Here is an 18,591-nt window from a genome sequence, read left to right as displayed (position 1 = left end):
ATGCCACACCAACACAATCCAGTTTGTGGGAAGGAGGCAGTGTGATGGGACACACATCATGGCAGACTTTGAAATGTACCCATGGTCTTTTGAACCTAATCTGTAAGAAATAGGTAGCTCAGGTCCAAAGCTCTCATCACATCCCTTCAAAGGCTCAAATTCCTTACCGTGGCCTTCTGAACCTTCCATGACCTGCCACTGAGGCCTTAGCTTGAGGCTCTCCCTAATCCTTGTGAACACTGATCTTGATACCTTCTTGCCCTGTGACTCCACTTGGAATGATCTTCCCCGCTTTGTTCATTTGGCAGCCCTGTCTTGCCCCTTCATTCCTCCTAGAAGCCTCTGCTGACCCCCCAGATTGGGCTCAGCACTGCCCTGCGTCCTGTGTACCGGCTTCTGTCTTAGCACCTTCCTAATCATGTTGAGTCCTTGTGCATGAGCAGCTCCTTCACTTGATGGTAAGCAACTTCTGCGCAGTGATCTCTCTCTTCCTGCTGTGGTGCAGCCAGCCCTGGACCTGGTGTACCATCGATGCCCCATAAATGTCTGCTGTGGATTGGTAGATGTAAACATTAAGTAGAAAGCTAATAACAAACTCATTCTCAAGTTTTCTTCCAGCCAGATACTGCTAGAAAGAATTTTGAGCACTTGCCAATAAGTCCAAAGCTTTTGAGGGGGTATCTGGAAGCCTGGGCTCCTGGGGACCAGGATGGAGGGGTCTGGAAATTCCTGCCTTGTGGATGCATAAGCCACAGGAAACCTATGACTCTGTAGAGAAGAGAGCAGTGAGGGCGTGGACTCCATCCAGCTGCTTCTTTCTCATCTTCACATTTCCCTCTTAATTGACATGGGCTTCCCAGGTGGTACCAGTGGTTAAGAAACCACCTGTCAATACAGGAGACGTAAGAGATGGGGGCTCGATCCCTGGGTTGGAAAGATCCCCTGGAGGAGGAGATGGCAACCCGCTCCAGCATTCTTGCCTGGAGAATCCCTAGGACAGAAGAGCCTGGCAGGCGACAGTCCATAGTGTTGCAAAGAGTCAGACACAACTGAAGCGACAGCACATAGGCAGGCACTGCGGACGTGATGTACTCTTGAGTTTTTGCCAAGAGTGGCTGTGTGCTCACAAAGCTTTTCTCTCCAGCAAAATGGTTTCTGTCCTTTGCTCACTTGTGGTCAACCCTGCCTTCATTTTGTGAGTGAATGACAAGGCAGCAGTCAGTTTGAGAGAATAAAACAACAGATGAACCCACAGGTTGGTGTCTATATTATGAAGTCTTATCTCATCTGAGTGGAATGAGATTGAGATAAGCTCTTTGGAAATCTTCTCTAGAAATAATAATGAAAAGTCCTGTCGTCTTATGAGCTGTACAGTTTTTAAATTGTTTCATTTATTTTGCGGCGCTTCTTGTAGCTTGAACTAACTATAAAGCACAAAATAATCTGTGCTTTGCTTCTGTTCTCAAAGCTCTTAACTATTTGACCCTGAGGCAAGGAGACAAAAACAATTTGGTTTTACTCTGCCACAGTCCAAAAATAACTGTAGTAATATCCTCTTTGGTTATCTTAAAAGTATAGCGTGGAGGCTTTTATCCCAAAGTAGCAGTGTCTGACTGTTGCGGGGTGGGGGGGACCTTAGCTATATGACTGTTATTTAGCAACTAAATGCTGGTGACTCATTCACTCTGACTGTGGTACAGGAAAATTCTTTCCATGGAAAACACAAGAAGGGAGGGGGGCAGAAATCTCTCTGAACCACTGTGTAGTATTTTCCTTTGGAAAAGGCTCCTCTGAAAATGAATAGGCACCAGCTGCTACTCGGCTGGCTTAGTCCCCAAAGCTCCTGGAGAGTCTTCCTCAACTGGGCTTTCTGAGCAGTTCATCCACAAAGGTATACAGGTAGGCTCAGAGCCGCAATAAGGGATCAGTTTGGTTAATAAACTAAAATCTCGGGATTAAAAACAGTCACCTGAATAAAAGAGAAATTGAACTCACTGCATTCATAGTTGGAGAAGGAAATGGCAACCCACTCCAGTGTTCTTGCCTGGAGAATCCCAGGGACGGGGGAGCCTGGTGGGCTGCCGTCTGTGGGATCGCACAGAGTCGGACACGACTGAAGCGACTTAGCAGCAGCAGCATTCATAGTACCTGGAATATTTATATGATGATTTGGTTTGGACTAGAAACCCCACGGTGTTTTACTGTCGCATTCCATTAGGAAGAGAGGGAGGGAGAGGGGGAGAGAAAGAGAGAGTTCTGTTCCCTTAGCTTTGCACCAAATAACATGAAAGCCTTGGGGAGAAGTGCCTCAGTGAGGTGCTAATCTATTTATGCAGCTAAAATATAATAAAATAAGTTCACCTGCGAGGCTCACAGCGCCAAACTAATTCTAGCTCCCTGAGTTTCATTTTGCTTGTCAGCATCTCCTTGAGGGCTCTGAGGGGGTTAGGGATGGGGGAAGGAGACTGTGCAGTGCTGGCCGTGAACATTTCGGGGGTTGAAAAGGGCTTCTCTTCCTGCTCCTGAGCCCTGCCCAGCCCTGAGGTCGCGCTGCTCTCATTGCTAGGCTCTTCTTTATGAATGGAGGTTAGAGAAGCCGCTTAAAGGCTCTTTAGCGCTTACTCTCCAGCTGGCCGCTGACTTAGGAAAAACATGACCCTGTGGGGCTGCGATGGGGGCAGGGAGGGCTGTGGGAGAAGTTTGTGTCATAGGAAAGACGACCCAGGGGTTGGAGGGGCCTTCGCCCTTTCTTACAGGCGGAGATGCCCAGGCTTTAAATAGTAAAGCCCTGAATCACAGATGTAGGAATGTCACAGCCGCTTGAGCTCTGCCACTGTAACCCCGCAGAAAACCAGCCCCGCCTGGTGTCATCTCAGCTCTAAACAAGCTCGGAGGCAACGATGAGGCAGGTTGCCTGACTTCATTCCTTTCTGTTACCGCGGCTCTCTTAGACCCAACACGGTACAATATTTGCAGTAAAACAGTCTAATCCTGGCCTGTTCTGGTTCTGAAAGATGAGTGGTCCATCTGCTGTTCTCCCAGAGCAGCAGCATCTGCCTTTGTGTCTCTTGCTCATCACATCTCTCCCACATGGTGGGGAGCCTGTGAACGATCTGGGTTTGGGAGACAGGTGCTGGAAAGGGGTGGGTAGGCGGCTTGGTGACTCCACCCACTGGAAGTTACCTGCTCCCTGCAGACAGACCTGTGCTTCTGGGGGTCAGAAATTGAAAGCCAGGATCAGGGTTAGGCGGGTGAGGGATGTGGGTGTGACTGTTCACCCTTTGCTTTGTGGGCTGGGAGGGCTCCTCCCTGACACATAGGGAACCAAGGGGGCTTGTCTAGAAAATGCTAAAGAATCAGGGAGAAGGGGAAAGTCAGAACCCCACCTAACAGGATAAGTCAGGTTTTTACTTTGATTCTGGATTTGATCCTGGATGAGGGACTGAAGCCTGAAAAATGCCTCTTCCCAGGCTCCTCATTGTCCCAGTCTGTCCCCTCTTCTCTCCCCACCCCTCCCCCCGCCCTGTTTCAGGTAAAGGGGGACAACATCAAACATCATTATTCATTTTTCATTATCACTGAGCCTCCAGGACCTTAAAAGTTGAAGGAAATGAACTGGAAGTCGTCACTTGCATTATTTTTCTACTAAGGCTAATTTTATTGATTCGGTTGGTCTGAGAGAAGCTGAATCTTAGAGAGCAGCAGTTATAGGAAACTAATAAGCTACCAATCGACTAGTTTGACTTACTGGAACAGTCCCTGGCTGCCCCTCACCGGCCCACCCACCCCCTCCTGGCAATCATTTATCAGACCCCGGGAGGGGGCCGGTGCTCGGGGATCATTTTGATGCCGGTTCTGCCGACACGAGGAATGCTACGTGGTGTCAGTGACCAGAGCTTAGGACACTGGAATTTTGCATTTGTTACAGCAGCAGCTGTAGCGAGTGGCTGCGCCGGCCGAAGGGCAGCGTCCCCGAGCAGGGCGCGGCCACCACTTGGCGGCGATCGCTGGGGCGGCACCCGAGCTCGGCCCTAGAGATGGGGGCGGGATTTTAGAAAGAAGCCCGGACTCGGCGAGTAGATGGCCGGGCGCTTCCTCGCAGCCTCTGCAGCAGCCGATCTGTCTGCCCAGCGGCGCTCCCACTCCTAGACTTTGTTCCCGTTTCCTCCCGCTCTGCTCGCCAAAGGCACCGGTTACCATGGTGAAGGAGAAAGGTAATTAAATATCGATCCCTGTGCATGGCTGCAGAAGTTGCACTGGTGCTGCAGGGCTGGGCCACCTAATGGGGGACGATCAATGGAAAGCCAGGCAGACATGTTCTGGGTGTGAGAATCTGTATTGTGAAGTCCGGGTTTGCATAGAGCAGAGACTTACTTCATTAAGAACCTTTCATTTAGCCACGGCGCGTCCCAAGAGCATTCCTATTTCTGGAGTGTTTGCACAGCCGAGCTCCCAGGGCGTGTGTCTTTTTTGATTGCTATTGCATTTGGAATTTTTGGTTGTGTTTGAGACTTGCCTTCCTGCCTTCATCCTAGCCTTCACTCTTCCTCACTCACCCCCACCCAAATCAATACATTAATGAAGCTGTGTAATGAAAGGGCCCTTCTACCAGGTTTAGGCTGTGTTGAGACCTGCCCGAGCTTAGCTCAAAGTTCCAAGCGGTTGGTCTTTAAGATTCCAGGTGTGCCTCTCTAATAACCTGTCATTTCAGCGGCATCCCTAATCACTCTTCCAAACACCTTAAAAGATGGGTTACATGTCAAGGGCGGCAAATCATGTCTTAAGAATGTGAAAAGGATGGTCACGCTCTGCACAGGCGTACCGTACTTATGCACTGGGCGTGGTCCGAAATGGAAGTTAAACTTTTCAGAATTGAATTGTTATTTAACTTATTCATTTGTCTATGAAATGTAAAAGAGCACAACAATGTTTGATTTTAGTTATCCAAGTAATATATAAATATGTCATATGTTAAGAAAGTGCAGTGTCACAGGAGATTAGAGAGTGAAAGATGAAATCTCCTCGCCCTTACCTGGTTCACTTTCATTTCCCCTTTTCTCTTGAGGCAAAATTGTTAATAGTGTGTATCCTTCAAGAACTTATAGAAGGAATAAGATAGATAGATAGAAGTGTTAAAAAAGGATCATTCCCTGACCATTTTTTCGTGACTCGATTCTTTTCTGTTAATAGTATGTCTTTGGGACCTTCACTACATCATTTGAGAGTGTGAGTAACCACCACTGAATTTTGCGTTTTGGTAAGCCTGGATGTATTCTGCCACATTTCCTGACTGTGGACATACTTTTCTCCATAAACACAGATGTCTGCTCTTTGGGCGCTGTCTTCAACATTTCCGTGATTTATCTTTGTCTACTTTCTCTTAAAGCCCCTACAGGGAGTAAATGTGAGGTGAACGTGCTGAACTCAAGCTGATCCCTATTGTTGGAAACTCAATTCAGGTTTATTATACTAGTGGATGGATGGAGGAATAGGATCACAACAGCTAACCGTGTTAGGGCCGCACCTTAGCACAAAGAGAAACAGCTTCTGGTCAGTCCATTCTGCTCCTATGTATCTTTCATAAATCACAGGGTTTAGTTTTGGTTTTACACCGACTAAGGGGTAATTGAACGAAATGATTTAGTGAGAATAAAGGTGCTTCTAATAATATTTCCTCTCTTTTTGGGGTGCTACCAGGAACCCTAAATAAAGACATTGACATTTAATCAAGGTCAGGTCTCTTCATTTTTACCTCCCCTACAGCTGAAACAAACTGACTCTGATCTCTACTGCTAATGGTTTTGAGTTTGTTTCCCCAATATGAGTAATTTATGAGCAATGGGAAAGAGGATTGCAAAGGTCACTTCCCAATTCCATCCCCCAGGGGCCCATGGAAGCCCTGGACTTGCTGTTCGTGGTGAATGTTTTATAGGTCAGTAGTCCCCAAATAGCAACTCTTCTTAAGTCATTAGAGACTTCCCAAAGCTTGGATTGCCTGGGTTCACGTTTGCTTTACAAGTCAGTAACCACTTTCTGACTAGAACACTTTGGACAGGCCACCGAGAGGTCACATACTAGTTTTATCTAAGCCCTTAGCCACTGATTAAAGGCTGTTCCTTTTCTATTTTGAGGTCCATGTCAGTCTCCACTTCTGCCTCCCAGCTCCCTGATTGCATTGACCTCAGTCAACAGCAGGGAAAGGCAGGGTTTTTGGTGGGTACACAAGGGCTTCAGTGGAAAGAAAGGAATTTCATTAAAGCTTCTAAAGCCAGAAGGGCACAGGAGCACTCGCAGTCCAGGCACTCATCCTAGACCCAAGAAAACTGGGCTTCAGAAAGGGTTAGTAAATTGCTCAAAATCACACAGCAGGTAACTGGACTAAGTTCAGGTTTATTATACTAGTGGGTGGATGGAGAACATAGAGGAGACTCATCCTCTGTGTTCCATCACAGGAGGGCACGGCTCAGTGTCTGCATTTATCACCCACTGGCTCCATCACCAGACATGAACCTCTCCGAAGCAGCCCTGTGTCTCTACCTTTAATTTTTCAGTTCATAGCTTGACACCTGCATGTCATAGATTCTCAGAGTGAGGCCGGTTGGCCCATTGTTAGAGCTAGATCTGGAACCTGTGCCCTCCTGATCCTGAGACTTTTCCAGTATGCTCTGCTTCCTCTTGCTTCCAGAGAGTTCCAGCTTCTTCCTTCCTCTTGGGGTAGACACGAATCAGCCGGGAGCAAGTTTGTGTCATGGTAGCATCCATCCTGAGGAGCACGAGAAGTCTTCTGAAGGAGTGACATAGGTTCCTGTTGCTCATCGCTTGGAGATGGTTTAGGTCATGCTGGTCTGTGTTGCCATTTTCTCTCCTGGATAAAGTTTCCATGACATTGACAGAAAGAAAGCCTGCTGGCAGATCACACGTCTGCAAGTGTGGAATGACATTGGCCGACCGACTTTGACCCTCATCCTCTTCTGTTCTCCCAACCAGGCACCCACCCACTTCCAGTTGTAGACCCTTATTGATCTGGGAATCTTCATGAAATAGTTGTTTCTCTGATGCTTTCAAGGGCATCTTAACCTTGCTGTGTCCTGTAACAAAGAAGCAGGAGAGATTTTTGTGGGTTTATCAGTCAATATCTGTCTTCCTGAATACACTTTCATCTACCTAAACTCCAGTGGCCTAGTCTACTTATTATAAACTTTAATTCTAGCTTATGTGTGTCCTAGTGCAAGTTTTAAAAATAAACATGAAGGGGATTTATTTTTTCTTAGTGTTAGAGGAAATAAGTATAAGCAAATATTAGAGATTAAGTTATGTAAACACTCATTTGTTTAAATAATAAGGGAGCTTAGGGTTTGGAAAAAGTTTGATCCTTCACGTAAGAAGGATGAATATTCAGCAGTGAGGGAGGCACATCACGGAAAACAGTTCTACAGTTGAGCACATCGTTTTTTGTTTGTTGTGTTTCCCGAAAGTTTTCTTCCACTGTTGGATGACCCAACTTGCTTTTAAAGTAGTGAAAAGTGAAAGTGTTAGTTGCTCAGTTGTGTCCAACTCTTTGTGACCCCATGGACTGTCACCCACCAGGCTCCTCCATCCATGGAATTCTCCAGGCAGGAATACTGGAGGGGGTTGCCATTTCCTTCTCTGGGAGATCTTCCCGACCCAGGGATTGAACCCAGATCTCCCGTATTGTAAGCAGATTCTTTACCATCTGAGCCACCAGGGAAGCTCTTTTAAGTAGAGCAGGACCCAGTGAGACTCATTCTAGTTCATCCTTGGTGGAGAGATGTTCACCGTCCACCTGACATTCCAGTGTATGGGATGCACACGTGCACGCACACACACAATATGGAAACACACACTCACAGAGTACAGGACACAGACACACACATATGGGGCAATCTTGTTTCTTAGCAGCTTCTAAGAACAGTGGTATACTGGGTCTCAAATGTGTCCTACAGACGGGCACCAAAGTAATCCTCTTAGGATGCTGATGTCATCATATTTCCAGGCGAAAAACCTAAATGAGTGACAAGATAAATTTCACAACTTCCTGCTAATCATTGAGGATTCTCTCCAAGTCCTTAAACTACCTCCTCCCTACCCCCATCTAAGCCGGTCTTGTTTTATTTGTAATATTATTATTAAACCTGCCAGTTATTGAAATGGCAGGCTTTGCACTGACACCTTTACATACATCACATCTAATCTTTGAGCCCATCAGGGTCAGTGGCACTCCTCCCCTTTAGTAAATGAGAAAGAGGAGGTTAGTGGGAGTTTAGCCACTTGCCAGAGATCACTTAAAAAGTAGAAGAGCTGATTTTCTACTCAGGCCATTATGGCTGCAGAATCTGCACTAATTGTACCTATGCTCCAACCCTCCCCCCCCCATTTTTCCTGTTTGAATAATCATGGATATATTTTCCATCTCCATCATGGTGTCATTCTGCCCCTCCTGCCCCATAAGAAATACATATTGTTTCCTTTTGCATATTTGCCCATGACCTAACTCAAATTCTGCTTCCTTACAATGGTTTTCAAAGGCCCATCCCTTCTGTAAATTCTTCTCGAATTACTCTGAGCACCTAAGTCAACACCAGAGAAATTAAACAACAATCTATCACTTGTACGACTTAAGAAAGAGTGTCCCTCTCCCTCAGGAGTTGCTGACTTCATATACCATCTTATGAAACAAGCTTTAGAGTTGCCAAGTGTTGCTGCCTCTAACGGTGTCTGTCCTTCTGCCCCATCCCACTCCTCCCAAACACCCACACCCACACAAGCACTCCCCACTCAAGAGCGTGCACACAGCCTAATGTAATCGAAACCCATTTCTGTTCCATCCTTGGGGAAGTCTGAGAACAGATTACTCTCTGCAGTGTGATAATTCATCATCCATTCGAGTCGCCTCCCAGGCCCCCTGTTGGTGTAGACTAGCTCCTCCGAGACTCGGTTTCCCAACCCTGCTTCCCAGGTGAGTGTATCCTACCCTGACCTGCTCTTGCAACTGTCTAGATTGTTCATTTTTCCTTAACTTGAAAAGCCCCAAGTTTTTCAAGGGGACACCAATGGAAAGAAAATTTCCTAAGTAAAGTCTAAAGGGAAACTATTGATTTAAAGAGACACCACAATGCTACAAGCTTCAGAATACATTGTCTGGATTAGCGACTTACACACATATCTCAGTTGTGAACTTTGCATCTTTAGAGGGAGCAGAGATCCAGTTTTGTCACCATATTCCACTGGAGGGGGGAAAAAAAAACCCAAGTGTGAATTTCTCTTACTGTTTTATAAATGAAATAGTACTGCTCTCACCAGGAAGTATGACTCTGCCCCACTTGTCTTCAGGACCAAAGGGCTGTCTAGATGGTGGGATTTCTAAGGCTAAGGGAAAGAACTTCACATTAAAAAAAATCACAACAAATCCTTGCCCTCTGCCACCTACTCATTAATGTCTAAAGAAATGCTTATCCAGAGAGAGAGAGAGAAGAAAAAGACCTCGTCTCCACAATTAGAGTTACAGCTGACTATGGGAAGACATCTGAGAGAAGGAATGAAGTGAAGTGAGTCACCCATGGACTATACAGTCCATGAAGTTCTCCAGGCCAGAATACTGGAGTGGGTAGCCTTTCCCTTATCCAGAGAGAAGGAGTACGTTGACTTAAATTTACCCAGAGCTCTTGAGAGCAATCTTCAGCTGATTGGGCCACTTAGAAGTGATCCTGCCTCTTGCTTCTCTGACGACCTGGTCAGGTGACCAGGGAGGATGAAACAACCAGGACTGTTTCATAGAAACTCTTTTTTAAAGAACAAGAAATTAACTTTCCAAAGTCCTGGAGAAAAGATGTCCTAAGTGAGACCGTGCTGCAATTCATGGGGTCGCAAAGAGTCGGACACGACTGAGCGACTGATCTGATCTGATCTGAAGTGAGACCCAGCCCACTAAAAGCAAAATCTTGGCACTGATTCTCTGTGAGGAGGGGGCCCCTTGATGTCATCATCATATTCACTGCCCTGGGAGGCAAGCAGGAGGGTCCTCATACTGCTGGCATCTCATATGCCAAAGCCAAAACACTGAGGGTTTTCCTGAGCCAGCATTAGAGCGTCAGCAGACTTTTCAGAAGGTTCAGTGATGGGTGAGTGGTGCAGGATTTCTTCCCATTGTGGTTGAGCCTACTCTGGGCACACCACAGTAGAAACCAGCACAGCTTCCTATTTCATTGTGTGTTGGTCTGATGGTGACTCATACCGAGAGGTATGTTTATCCCAAACTGGCCGGAGCTGTGTATTCAAGGGCAAATTTTGTTAGCAGTGGGGGAGGGTGAGTATTTGTAGGCATGACCTCTTTTCTCTGAAACACTGTATTTGTGTTCACACTGACATGATTAATGCTATTACGGTCCAGTGTGCCCTGGGGGGCATCAGGGGTGAGTTTCTGTGTCCCATTGCAATCAAACAGGCTGAGTTTTTTGAATACTTAGACTTAACTGTGAAGATGCTGGCTTTCTTAAGCTTTCAGAGAAATTACTGTCTAGGGCAGTGGTTCTCAAATGTTAGCAGACATGAGGGCCACCGGGAGTTTGGTCAGAGTGGGGATTTTTGGACCCTGGTCCCAGAGTTCTGGTTTAGTAAATCTGAGAAAGGGCCTGAGACTTTGCACTTCTAGCAATTCCCAAGTGATGTTGATGCTCACGGTTCAGGGACCATACTTGGACACTATCATGGTTTCTTGTCCCTAAAATGATCAGTGTTCTAGGCAGAGAAGAGAGAACTTTTATATAAGTAGCCTCTTTGCTCTCTCGCCAGTTTTATCTTGCTTATAATGCAGATGGCAAAGTCAAGAGCATTGTTTTCATTTTGATTCTCTTGCAGCATAGGATGAAGCTTCGGTTCATAAAATGGAAACCTTCTGTGAGACTTGAGCGACCAGGAGGCTGCTGTCAGTATATGACACTGGACGTGTAGGGGGTGGGCAGGGTGGGAGCTGGGGGAAGTTACAGGGCACCTTTTCCTGGGAGTGAGTTGGGGCTCAGCTTGGCTTGGGGGAGTCAAGGCACAAATGTGCCATTCTGTAACCATCACTCCCAATTCCAAAGGGTTCGTTGAGCATTTTTACTGCGGTTCATAGACCTCTTTGGAATCCTTTGGTTAGAGACTGTTTCGGGAGCTATCTTGGCTCACGAGAGCTGCAACCGTTTAGTGTCTGAGGAGCTAAAATGTGTTATTAAAACCTCAACCAGTTTTAATAGAGACCATTGCCTTGTCTATATTCTTGTTGTCGGTCTATATTCTGTTGTTGTTGAACCACAGATTGTTCAACAATCTGTATTCACAGTGCTCTTTGAAACACTGTGAAGGGAGAAGTTTAAGAAAAATTAAAAGAAGCAGAGAATGGTAGAAAAAGATAGCAAGGTTATTTCACACGGAGTTTCTGGAAGGACATGAGAGAGAGGCTATACCCCTCAGAAAAATGGCAGGCGCTGGGGGCTCCCTGGTCTGTGGAGGGTCCCCTAAGTGGCATGTGGGGCTAGATGAGTGTTGCAGGATTGCCACGTGGGGGAGCCCTGTCTGGACAGCTACTGGGGAACAGTTTTAGGGCTGACTGGTGGGAATGGTATCTGCTGGACTAGGTTCAATGATGCTGTTCCTGCTCAGCTGGAAGATGTTGCCAGTCCCCCACGTGTGAAGAACCCAGCCTGAAGCAGTGAGCCATAGCAACCGGTGTCTTGAACGAATCACAAATTTATAAAGGTCTACTTTCTGCAAGGCATTTCGAGGGTAACCTAATACATGGAAGAGGTCCTGCCTTCAGCAGGTTAATGAATTACCAGTGGTAGCAGGGGTGCTGATTGATTGAAAATAGAAGCAACACAAGGTGATCAGAAGGAGTATGAATGGTATTCTGCTGAGGTTTGAAGGAAGAGTTAGTGTTTCAAATGAATCAGAAAAGGCTTTACAGAAAAGGGAGCATTTAAGATTGGCCTTGAAGGGTTCTGTTAATTTCTTCCTGTTAGGGATGGTGTTTAATTCAGTTCAAACCCATTATACAGTGTCTGCTCCATGGTAAGTATTCAGTGAATGTTGAATGAACTGAAAAGTGGATGAAGGATGTGTATGGGTAGAGAGATGGGTATTCTTAAGTGTTTATTCAGAGTCTAATAAGAGATTAGCAATCTGGGTACAGAAACAAAATGCAATTCTTGACCTAAAAGCACTCACATTCTAACAAGGAACATAAACACAAAAATACATAATTATGATACAGTGTGAAATGTACGCGACAAAGAAGTCTTTAATGTGGGACTGCAGTGCAGGGGGCTGGCTAATTCTCCTGGAAGGTCATGGCAGACTAGGCTTTGAAGGATGAACAGGAGTGCAACAAATGAATAAAGGGGAAACAAGAGAAAGGTTTCCAGTTGGCAAGACAGAAGCAGTGAAGGAAATGCAGCCAGCTGAGTTTGGCAGGAACTACCATTAGTCATGAGGGACTGCAGTAACCATGGGGAAGGGTAAATGGAGGGCTTTGCAGGTCAGGTTGATTTGAGGATGGATAGAACCAGAGGTTGTACATTCAGATGCCACTAAGAATCAGGCAGATAACCTAGATGAGTGAAGATGGGGCCAGATAGGACAGCAGGGCCTTCTCTACAGGAAAAGCCACCCTATTGCTCTATCCTGGTTCGCACAAAACTAGGAACAGAGGGATGTGGGCCACAGGGCCAGACCTTCCAGTTTCCAAGAGTGACTAGAAACAGGTTTTTTTATGTAAAAATCTCCAGATGCTTAAAGTTGGCAAGTGATTCAACTTTCTCTTCAAAAAATCTTCATGTAGGCCAAACAAAACATATCTGTGGGCAGCACTCAGCCAAAGGACCTTCTGATTGTGGTTTAATTGTGGTCTGTGCTCACCAAGCCTACCCACAATAAGAAACACATTTGCACACAAAAAGACTAAAGACTTGTAGACTTACATATATAGATGGCTAGTGAAAAAGTCATGTGAAGCAATACTCAACCTTCACTCTCTGCTCTTTTCTAGTCTCTTCTATTTTTTTATTGTGTGGCTCTCTGGTAAAGAATCTACCTGCCAGTGCAGGAGACTTAAGAGATCTGGGTTCAATCACTGGGTTGGAAAGATCCCCTGGAGGAGGAAATGACAACCCACTCTAGTTTTCTTGCCTGGGAAATCCCATGGACAGAGGAGCCTGGTGGGCTACAGTCCATAGGGTCTCAAAGAGTCCGACACGACTGAATGACTTAGTACACATGCACCCCTCTCTTGGAATATCTGAGAGGTGATCTGTCATTGCAAGGCTACTGTGCAGCAGGAAAGGGATGGTCATCCTTTGAGTTCCGAGTGTATCTGCCATCACTCCTATCTTGAGTCAGAGGCATTCCTGCAAGATCCAACAGGACTCAAAAAGAGCGCAGACTATGAAGCAAGAGTGCAAGAGTGCCTTCTCGCCATTGAAAGGAGCAGCCATGATGGAGAGACCCCTAAGGAAAGGTCGTGCTTACTATGAAAGCCCAGGACCATAGGGAGGCAGCACAGATATGGTAGCTTTGCAAGACAGGTGGAAAAAAAGGCAGCTGACAAGCATGAATGAAAAAAGAAGGCCAGACAGAGAGCAGCAGTCTGCTAGGCCAGAGAGTATCCGATACGATATTACCTGTGCGGTGCCAGACCATCAGGAGCAAGTTTGAAGATGAGATGGGAAGTCCCCTTGTTTTTACAGGACCTCTGGGTTGCCTCCCTGCATTCTCATCCTCACATGGGCGAGCGGCCCCCTCTGGAGTTGTGCAGCCCACGGCCTGCACGTCTTCCTTCCCCAGAGGCAGTGACGCTAGGGAGCGAATGCTGGGGTTGGTATCAGTTGAATCATGACTCCCCACTTTCCAGAGGATGTAGAGCCAAGCTCTTCACCTGAGTGAGATTCTGTTTCTTTCTTCAGTGAAAATAGCAGAGAACACCCACTTTTCTCTCCAAGTGTGGAGGTTTGATAAGTTATTTGAGAAGTTTGAGCACTGCAAACAATTATTGATTAGATCTGCAAAAGAAAAAAAAAAAACTGTGATGGATTGTTCATCAGAAACTAGGCTAGTATGAACTGTATGCTCAGTCACTCAGTTATGTCTGATTTTTTGAGACCCTATGGACTGTAGCCCGCCAGGCTTCTCTGACCATGGGATTTTTCAGGCAATAATATTGGAGTGGGTTGCCATGTCCTTCTCCAGGGGATATTCCTGAGGGATGAAACCCACATCTCCTGTGTCTCCTGCACTGCGGGCAGATTCTTTACCCATGGAAATGATAAAATCTAGAAGGAAAAAAAAAGGTACAATAAAGACACTGTATTCACAGATTGCACCGCAAGTTCTAGTACAATGATAATTACATTCTCAACGTGTAAGCGCTGACCACAGTTAATTGAGAATGTGGTTTTGCCATATTAGTAGGAACAAGATGTTTAAAAGTAGTGGCTAAGTTAGTATAAGAATGTAGCAATAAGAATAGCAGTAAGACTTTCTTAAGACCAAGAAATGTAGTGATGAAGTCCAAGAAAAACACCTAAAGTTGAACACACTCTCTTACAGTGGGCACGGAGGGGTTGGGAGGAGCAGTGAGGCAGGCAATTGCCATCATGCAGTCTCTGTGCTTTTTATGCATATAAGCCTTCTTAATGTCTTAAACTTCGGTAAAAGCAAAACATATGGGAGAAAACTCATACTACCCATCTCATATCTTTACTGTCAAGATTCATTTCAATGAGGTAACATGTGTTAAAAGCTCAGAAATGCTAATTGAAGATCAGTTGATCAGAGGAGAGTGAAAAAGTTGGCTTAAAGCTCGACATTCAGAAGACGAAGATCACGGCATCTGGTCCCATCACTTCATGGCAAATAGATGGGGAAACAGTGGAAACAGTGGCTGACTTTATTTTTCTGGGCTCCAAAATCACTGCAGATGGTGATTGCAGCCATGAAATTAAAAGACGCTTACTCCTTGGAAGGAAAGTTATGACCAACCTAGATAGCATATTCAAAAGCAGAGACATTACTTTGTCAACAAAGGTCTGTCTAGTCAAGGCTATGGTTTTTCCTGTGGTCATGTATGGATGTGAGAGTTGGACTGTGAAGAAAGCTGAGCGCCAAAGAATTGATGCTTTTGAACTGTGGTGTTGGAGAAGACTCTTGAGAGTCCCTTGGACTGCAAGGAGATCCAACCAGTCCATCCTAAAGGAGACCAGTCCTGGGTGTTCATTGGAAGGACTTATGTTGAAGCTGAAACTCCAATACTTTGGCCACCTGATGCGAAGAGCTGACTCATTGGAAAAGACCTTGATGCTGGGAAAGATTGAGGGCAGGAAGAGAAGGGGACGACAGAGGATGAGATGGTTGGATGGCATCACTGATTCAATGGACATGGGTTTGGGTGGACTCTGGGAGTTGGTGATGGACAGGGAGGCCTGGCGTGCTGTGGTTCATGGGGTCGCAAAGAGTCAGACACGACTGAGCGACTGAATTGAACTGACTGATATGTAGAGAATAGTAGGGTAGGTGTATACCCCAGAGCCAAAGGGAATGGCCCAATATTCCTTGCAGAGAAAAATAAACCTAAAATGTAGGCGATGAGAACTAAACTTGTAGCTGAGCAGAGATGCAATCAAACTGCCTGCAGCTGGGGTTTTCAGGAGACACAGGTTTGGAGCTGAACTGGTAAAGCCCTTCCCTGTATACGTTCATCTCTTTCTCGTTTGTCCCTTGCAGTACAATTGCTCCATTTACCTTGATAACTTTGTAAGATTATCCTCAAAGCCTTCGAGATATTGTAAGCTTGCCTGGAAGCAGCAGACTGCTTCCGGGAGTCTGCAGCTACACTGCCCAGGGTTCGGATCCCAGCTCTACTCTTACTAATTGTGTGACCTGGAGCCAGCCACTGAATCCTTGCCCGCTCCGTCATGCCTCAGTTTCCTCATCAGAAAATAATGATGTCAGTAGTACCAACTTCACAGGGTGTTGTGAGGATTGAATCAGTTAATATTTATATTAAATATTAAAGGAATATATATTCTCTATATATTAATGTATAATTAATATATATTAAATAATAAAGGAATGCCCAGGGGGACTTCCCTGTGGTTCAGTGGTTTGGACTTCACTTTTCAATGCAGGGTGTGTGGGTTTGATCCCTGGTTGGGGAACTAAGATATCACATGCCTCACAGCCAAAAAATAGAAAAAGAAAACAGAAGCAATACTGGAACAAATTTAGTAAAGACTTAAAAACTGGTCCACATCAAAAAGTCTTAAAATAGTGCCTGGACCCTAACAAGTGAAAGTGTTAGTTGCTCAGTCGTGTCTGACTCTTTGCAACTCCATAGACTGTAGCCCCCCAGTCTCCTCTGTCCATGGAATTCTCCAGGCAAGAATACTGGGGTGGGTTGCCACTTCATACTACAGAGGATCTGCCTGGCCCATGAATCGAACCCAGGTCTCCTGCATTGCAGACAGATTCTTTACCATCTAAGCCACCAGGGAAGCTCACAGCAAGAGTTCAGTAGTTGCTTGCTCTTGCTGCCATTATTATTATTATCCTGGACTGAGTGGAATTGTGTGTGACGGGGCCAATGTCTTCCCTGGGATGAAGTTCAGTGATCAGACTAGTTTGAGGATGCAGGCAAGTGAACAAAGCTGAATGGGTGAGTTGAGGAACCACCCATTCCTGCTGGGCAGTCTCTTCAAAGTTCACTTCAAGCAGAGCAAGAATTTGTAACTCTTTGTCATGAGACCCTGCTCAGGACCGCACGAGTGGCTTCCCGTGGCCACTGTCCTGGGATCAAATATCACTAAGGACCTCTCCCAGCTGGGTTCTTGAGCCTCAAACCCTCTGGGCAAGCGAGATGCCCATCCTAGTTCATCTTCACCCTGTGGAATGAAACAAGATGTCTGATAATAATTTGGTGCAAGAATGTGTGGATTTTGTAAGAACAGTTGTTCTGAAAAGTTTGCGGCTCGAAGCCAGGTGTGCCCAGGATTCTCGCCGAGGAAGCTGTTTACCCACTCTGCAGCAACCCCTGCTGGCTCCTCCCATCATCATGTCCTGTCATGTCATGCTCTGGGGACAGGCCCTTGTTTAGCTTTTCCAAGGCTCTGATGCCACCTCTGCTCCTGCCTCAGGTCAGTTCAACTGGAAACTGCACTCCTTTGTGTGGTTCTCATTCAGAGAGAAGCTCGGCCACCGTGGGTTTGAAACTGGCCCACCAGTAAGCTCATTCCTTCAGCTTTTTTTTTTTCTCCTGAGTCAGAAATTTAAGCTAGTCTTGTATCTTATGTCATTAGTTGGGTTTATTGACATCTTCAAAATTACCTAATTGATAGAGACTGTTGGCGAACCCAAGGCATTTAACCAACTTTCTATGTCACCCAAAGGCTGTTACTATGGAAAAGAGACAGAAAACCAGGCTAATGTTATGTGAAAGAACACACTGAACCCACATTTATAGAGCACAGACCTTGTGCCAGGAACTGTGCCAGACCCTGGGAATGCAGTGACAGTAACCTCGTAATAGAGGACAGAAAAGAAAGAAAGAGTGAGAATGTGTAGACGGTGCTAAGTATAAAGCAAGTAAACAGAGTTGGGGGGAGTAGCAGATTGATTCGACTTGGGTGGTCCCAGCAGAGTTCTCGGAAGGATGGCATGGGAGCTGCTTTAGGATGAGACCAGAAGAGGAGGAGCCAGTCTGCAAATACCTGGGGGACGAGCCCCTTCTGGGAAAGGAGAGGGCAGGTGGAGACCTTGAAGGAGCAGAACTGGAGCTTGGGGAGCAGTGTGAAGAGGGCGTGAGAAGAGACCAGACTGGTGGGAGGGCTCTGTGGGCTACCCTAGGGTGTCTTGGATAACGCAGCGGAAGCTGCCTAGAGGCCTTAGTTGGTGGTATGATCTGCTTGAATTTTGCCCTTAAAAGATTGCTCTAGTTGGTCTGTAACAAAGGAATTGAATGCATGAGTCAAAAGCCCACACTGTTGGAAGACACAGACTCTGTGTTCTTCCCAACTGTCCCCTAAACCCCTAGCAGCACCCTACTTGGTGAGGAACTAATTACTCAGACGTACATCCTCTTGTTTCTAGTTTTCTGGCAAATCTCCAGTGTTTACATACCTCTAGGCAAGTTGTGTTTGTGAAAACTCCCACATGAGATGTGAACTGGGTCTGATGGTATCTCATTCAATTTTTTTTTTTCTTCTAATGGGCTCTTTCTCAAGAGGGCAGCAGAAATGAAGTGATGATGAGGACACTTGTCAGAGTGGGGATGTGTTGGTGGAAAACAAAGATATACTTTAGCGGGGAGGATTCCATGCATCAGTAAGGGGTGGGGTGTGTGGAGGGATTGAAAAAGCCTTGTTTGTGCATGTATAGTTTTTCCTTCTGATTGCTGTGCTAATGTTGAGAAGCTGAGACTAACAGATGCAAGTCAGACCTGCTTTTTAAAATAGATAGAGACAGAAAATAGACTGGTGGTTGTCCAGGTTTGAACAGGGGAGGGGCTTCCCAGGTGGTGATACTGGTAAAGAACCTGCCTGCCAGTGC

General features: G+C 46.0%; 1 protein-coding gene across 6 annotated transcripts in view; it reads left to right on the top strand.

The window, feature by feature from the left end:
* Positions 1-18,591, top strand: part of ABLIM1 (actin binding LIM protein 1) — a 331,575-nt gene that overhangs the window by 135,024 nt on the left and 177,960 nt on the right. Inside the window, exon 1 of one of the 6 annotated variants that reach the window (XM_061403558.1) lies at positions 4,049-4,214. The exons of 4 other annotated variants lie outside the window; for them this stretch is intronic. In XM_061403558.1, coding sequence (XP_061259542.1) covers positions 4,199-4,214 — 16 coding nt within the window. In that variant the 5' untranslated portion in view covers positions 4,049-4,198. Of the gene's footprint in view, positions 1-4,048; positions 4,215-18,591 lie in introns of those variants that run through there. One more of the 6 variants, XM_061403562.1, reaches the window with a different exon arrangement.

Source organism: Bos javanicus, chromosome 26 (assembly GCF_032452875.1).
Source record: "Bos javanicus breed banteng chromosome 26, ARS-OSU_banteng_1.0, whole genome shotgun sequence".
Lineage (NCBI taxonomy): Eukaryota > Metazoa > Chordata > Mammalia > Artiodactyla > Bovidae > Bos > Bos javanicus.
Note: the sequence above shows the minus strand (reverse complement) of the source record. Positions and strands in the feature narration are given on the sequence as shown.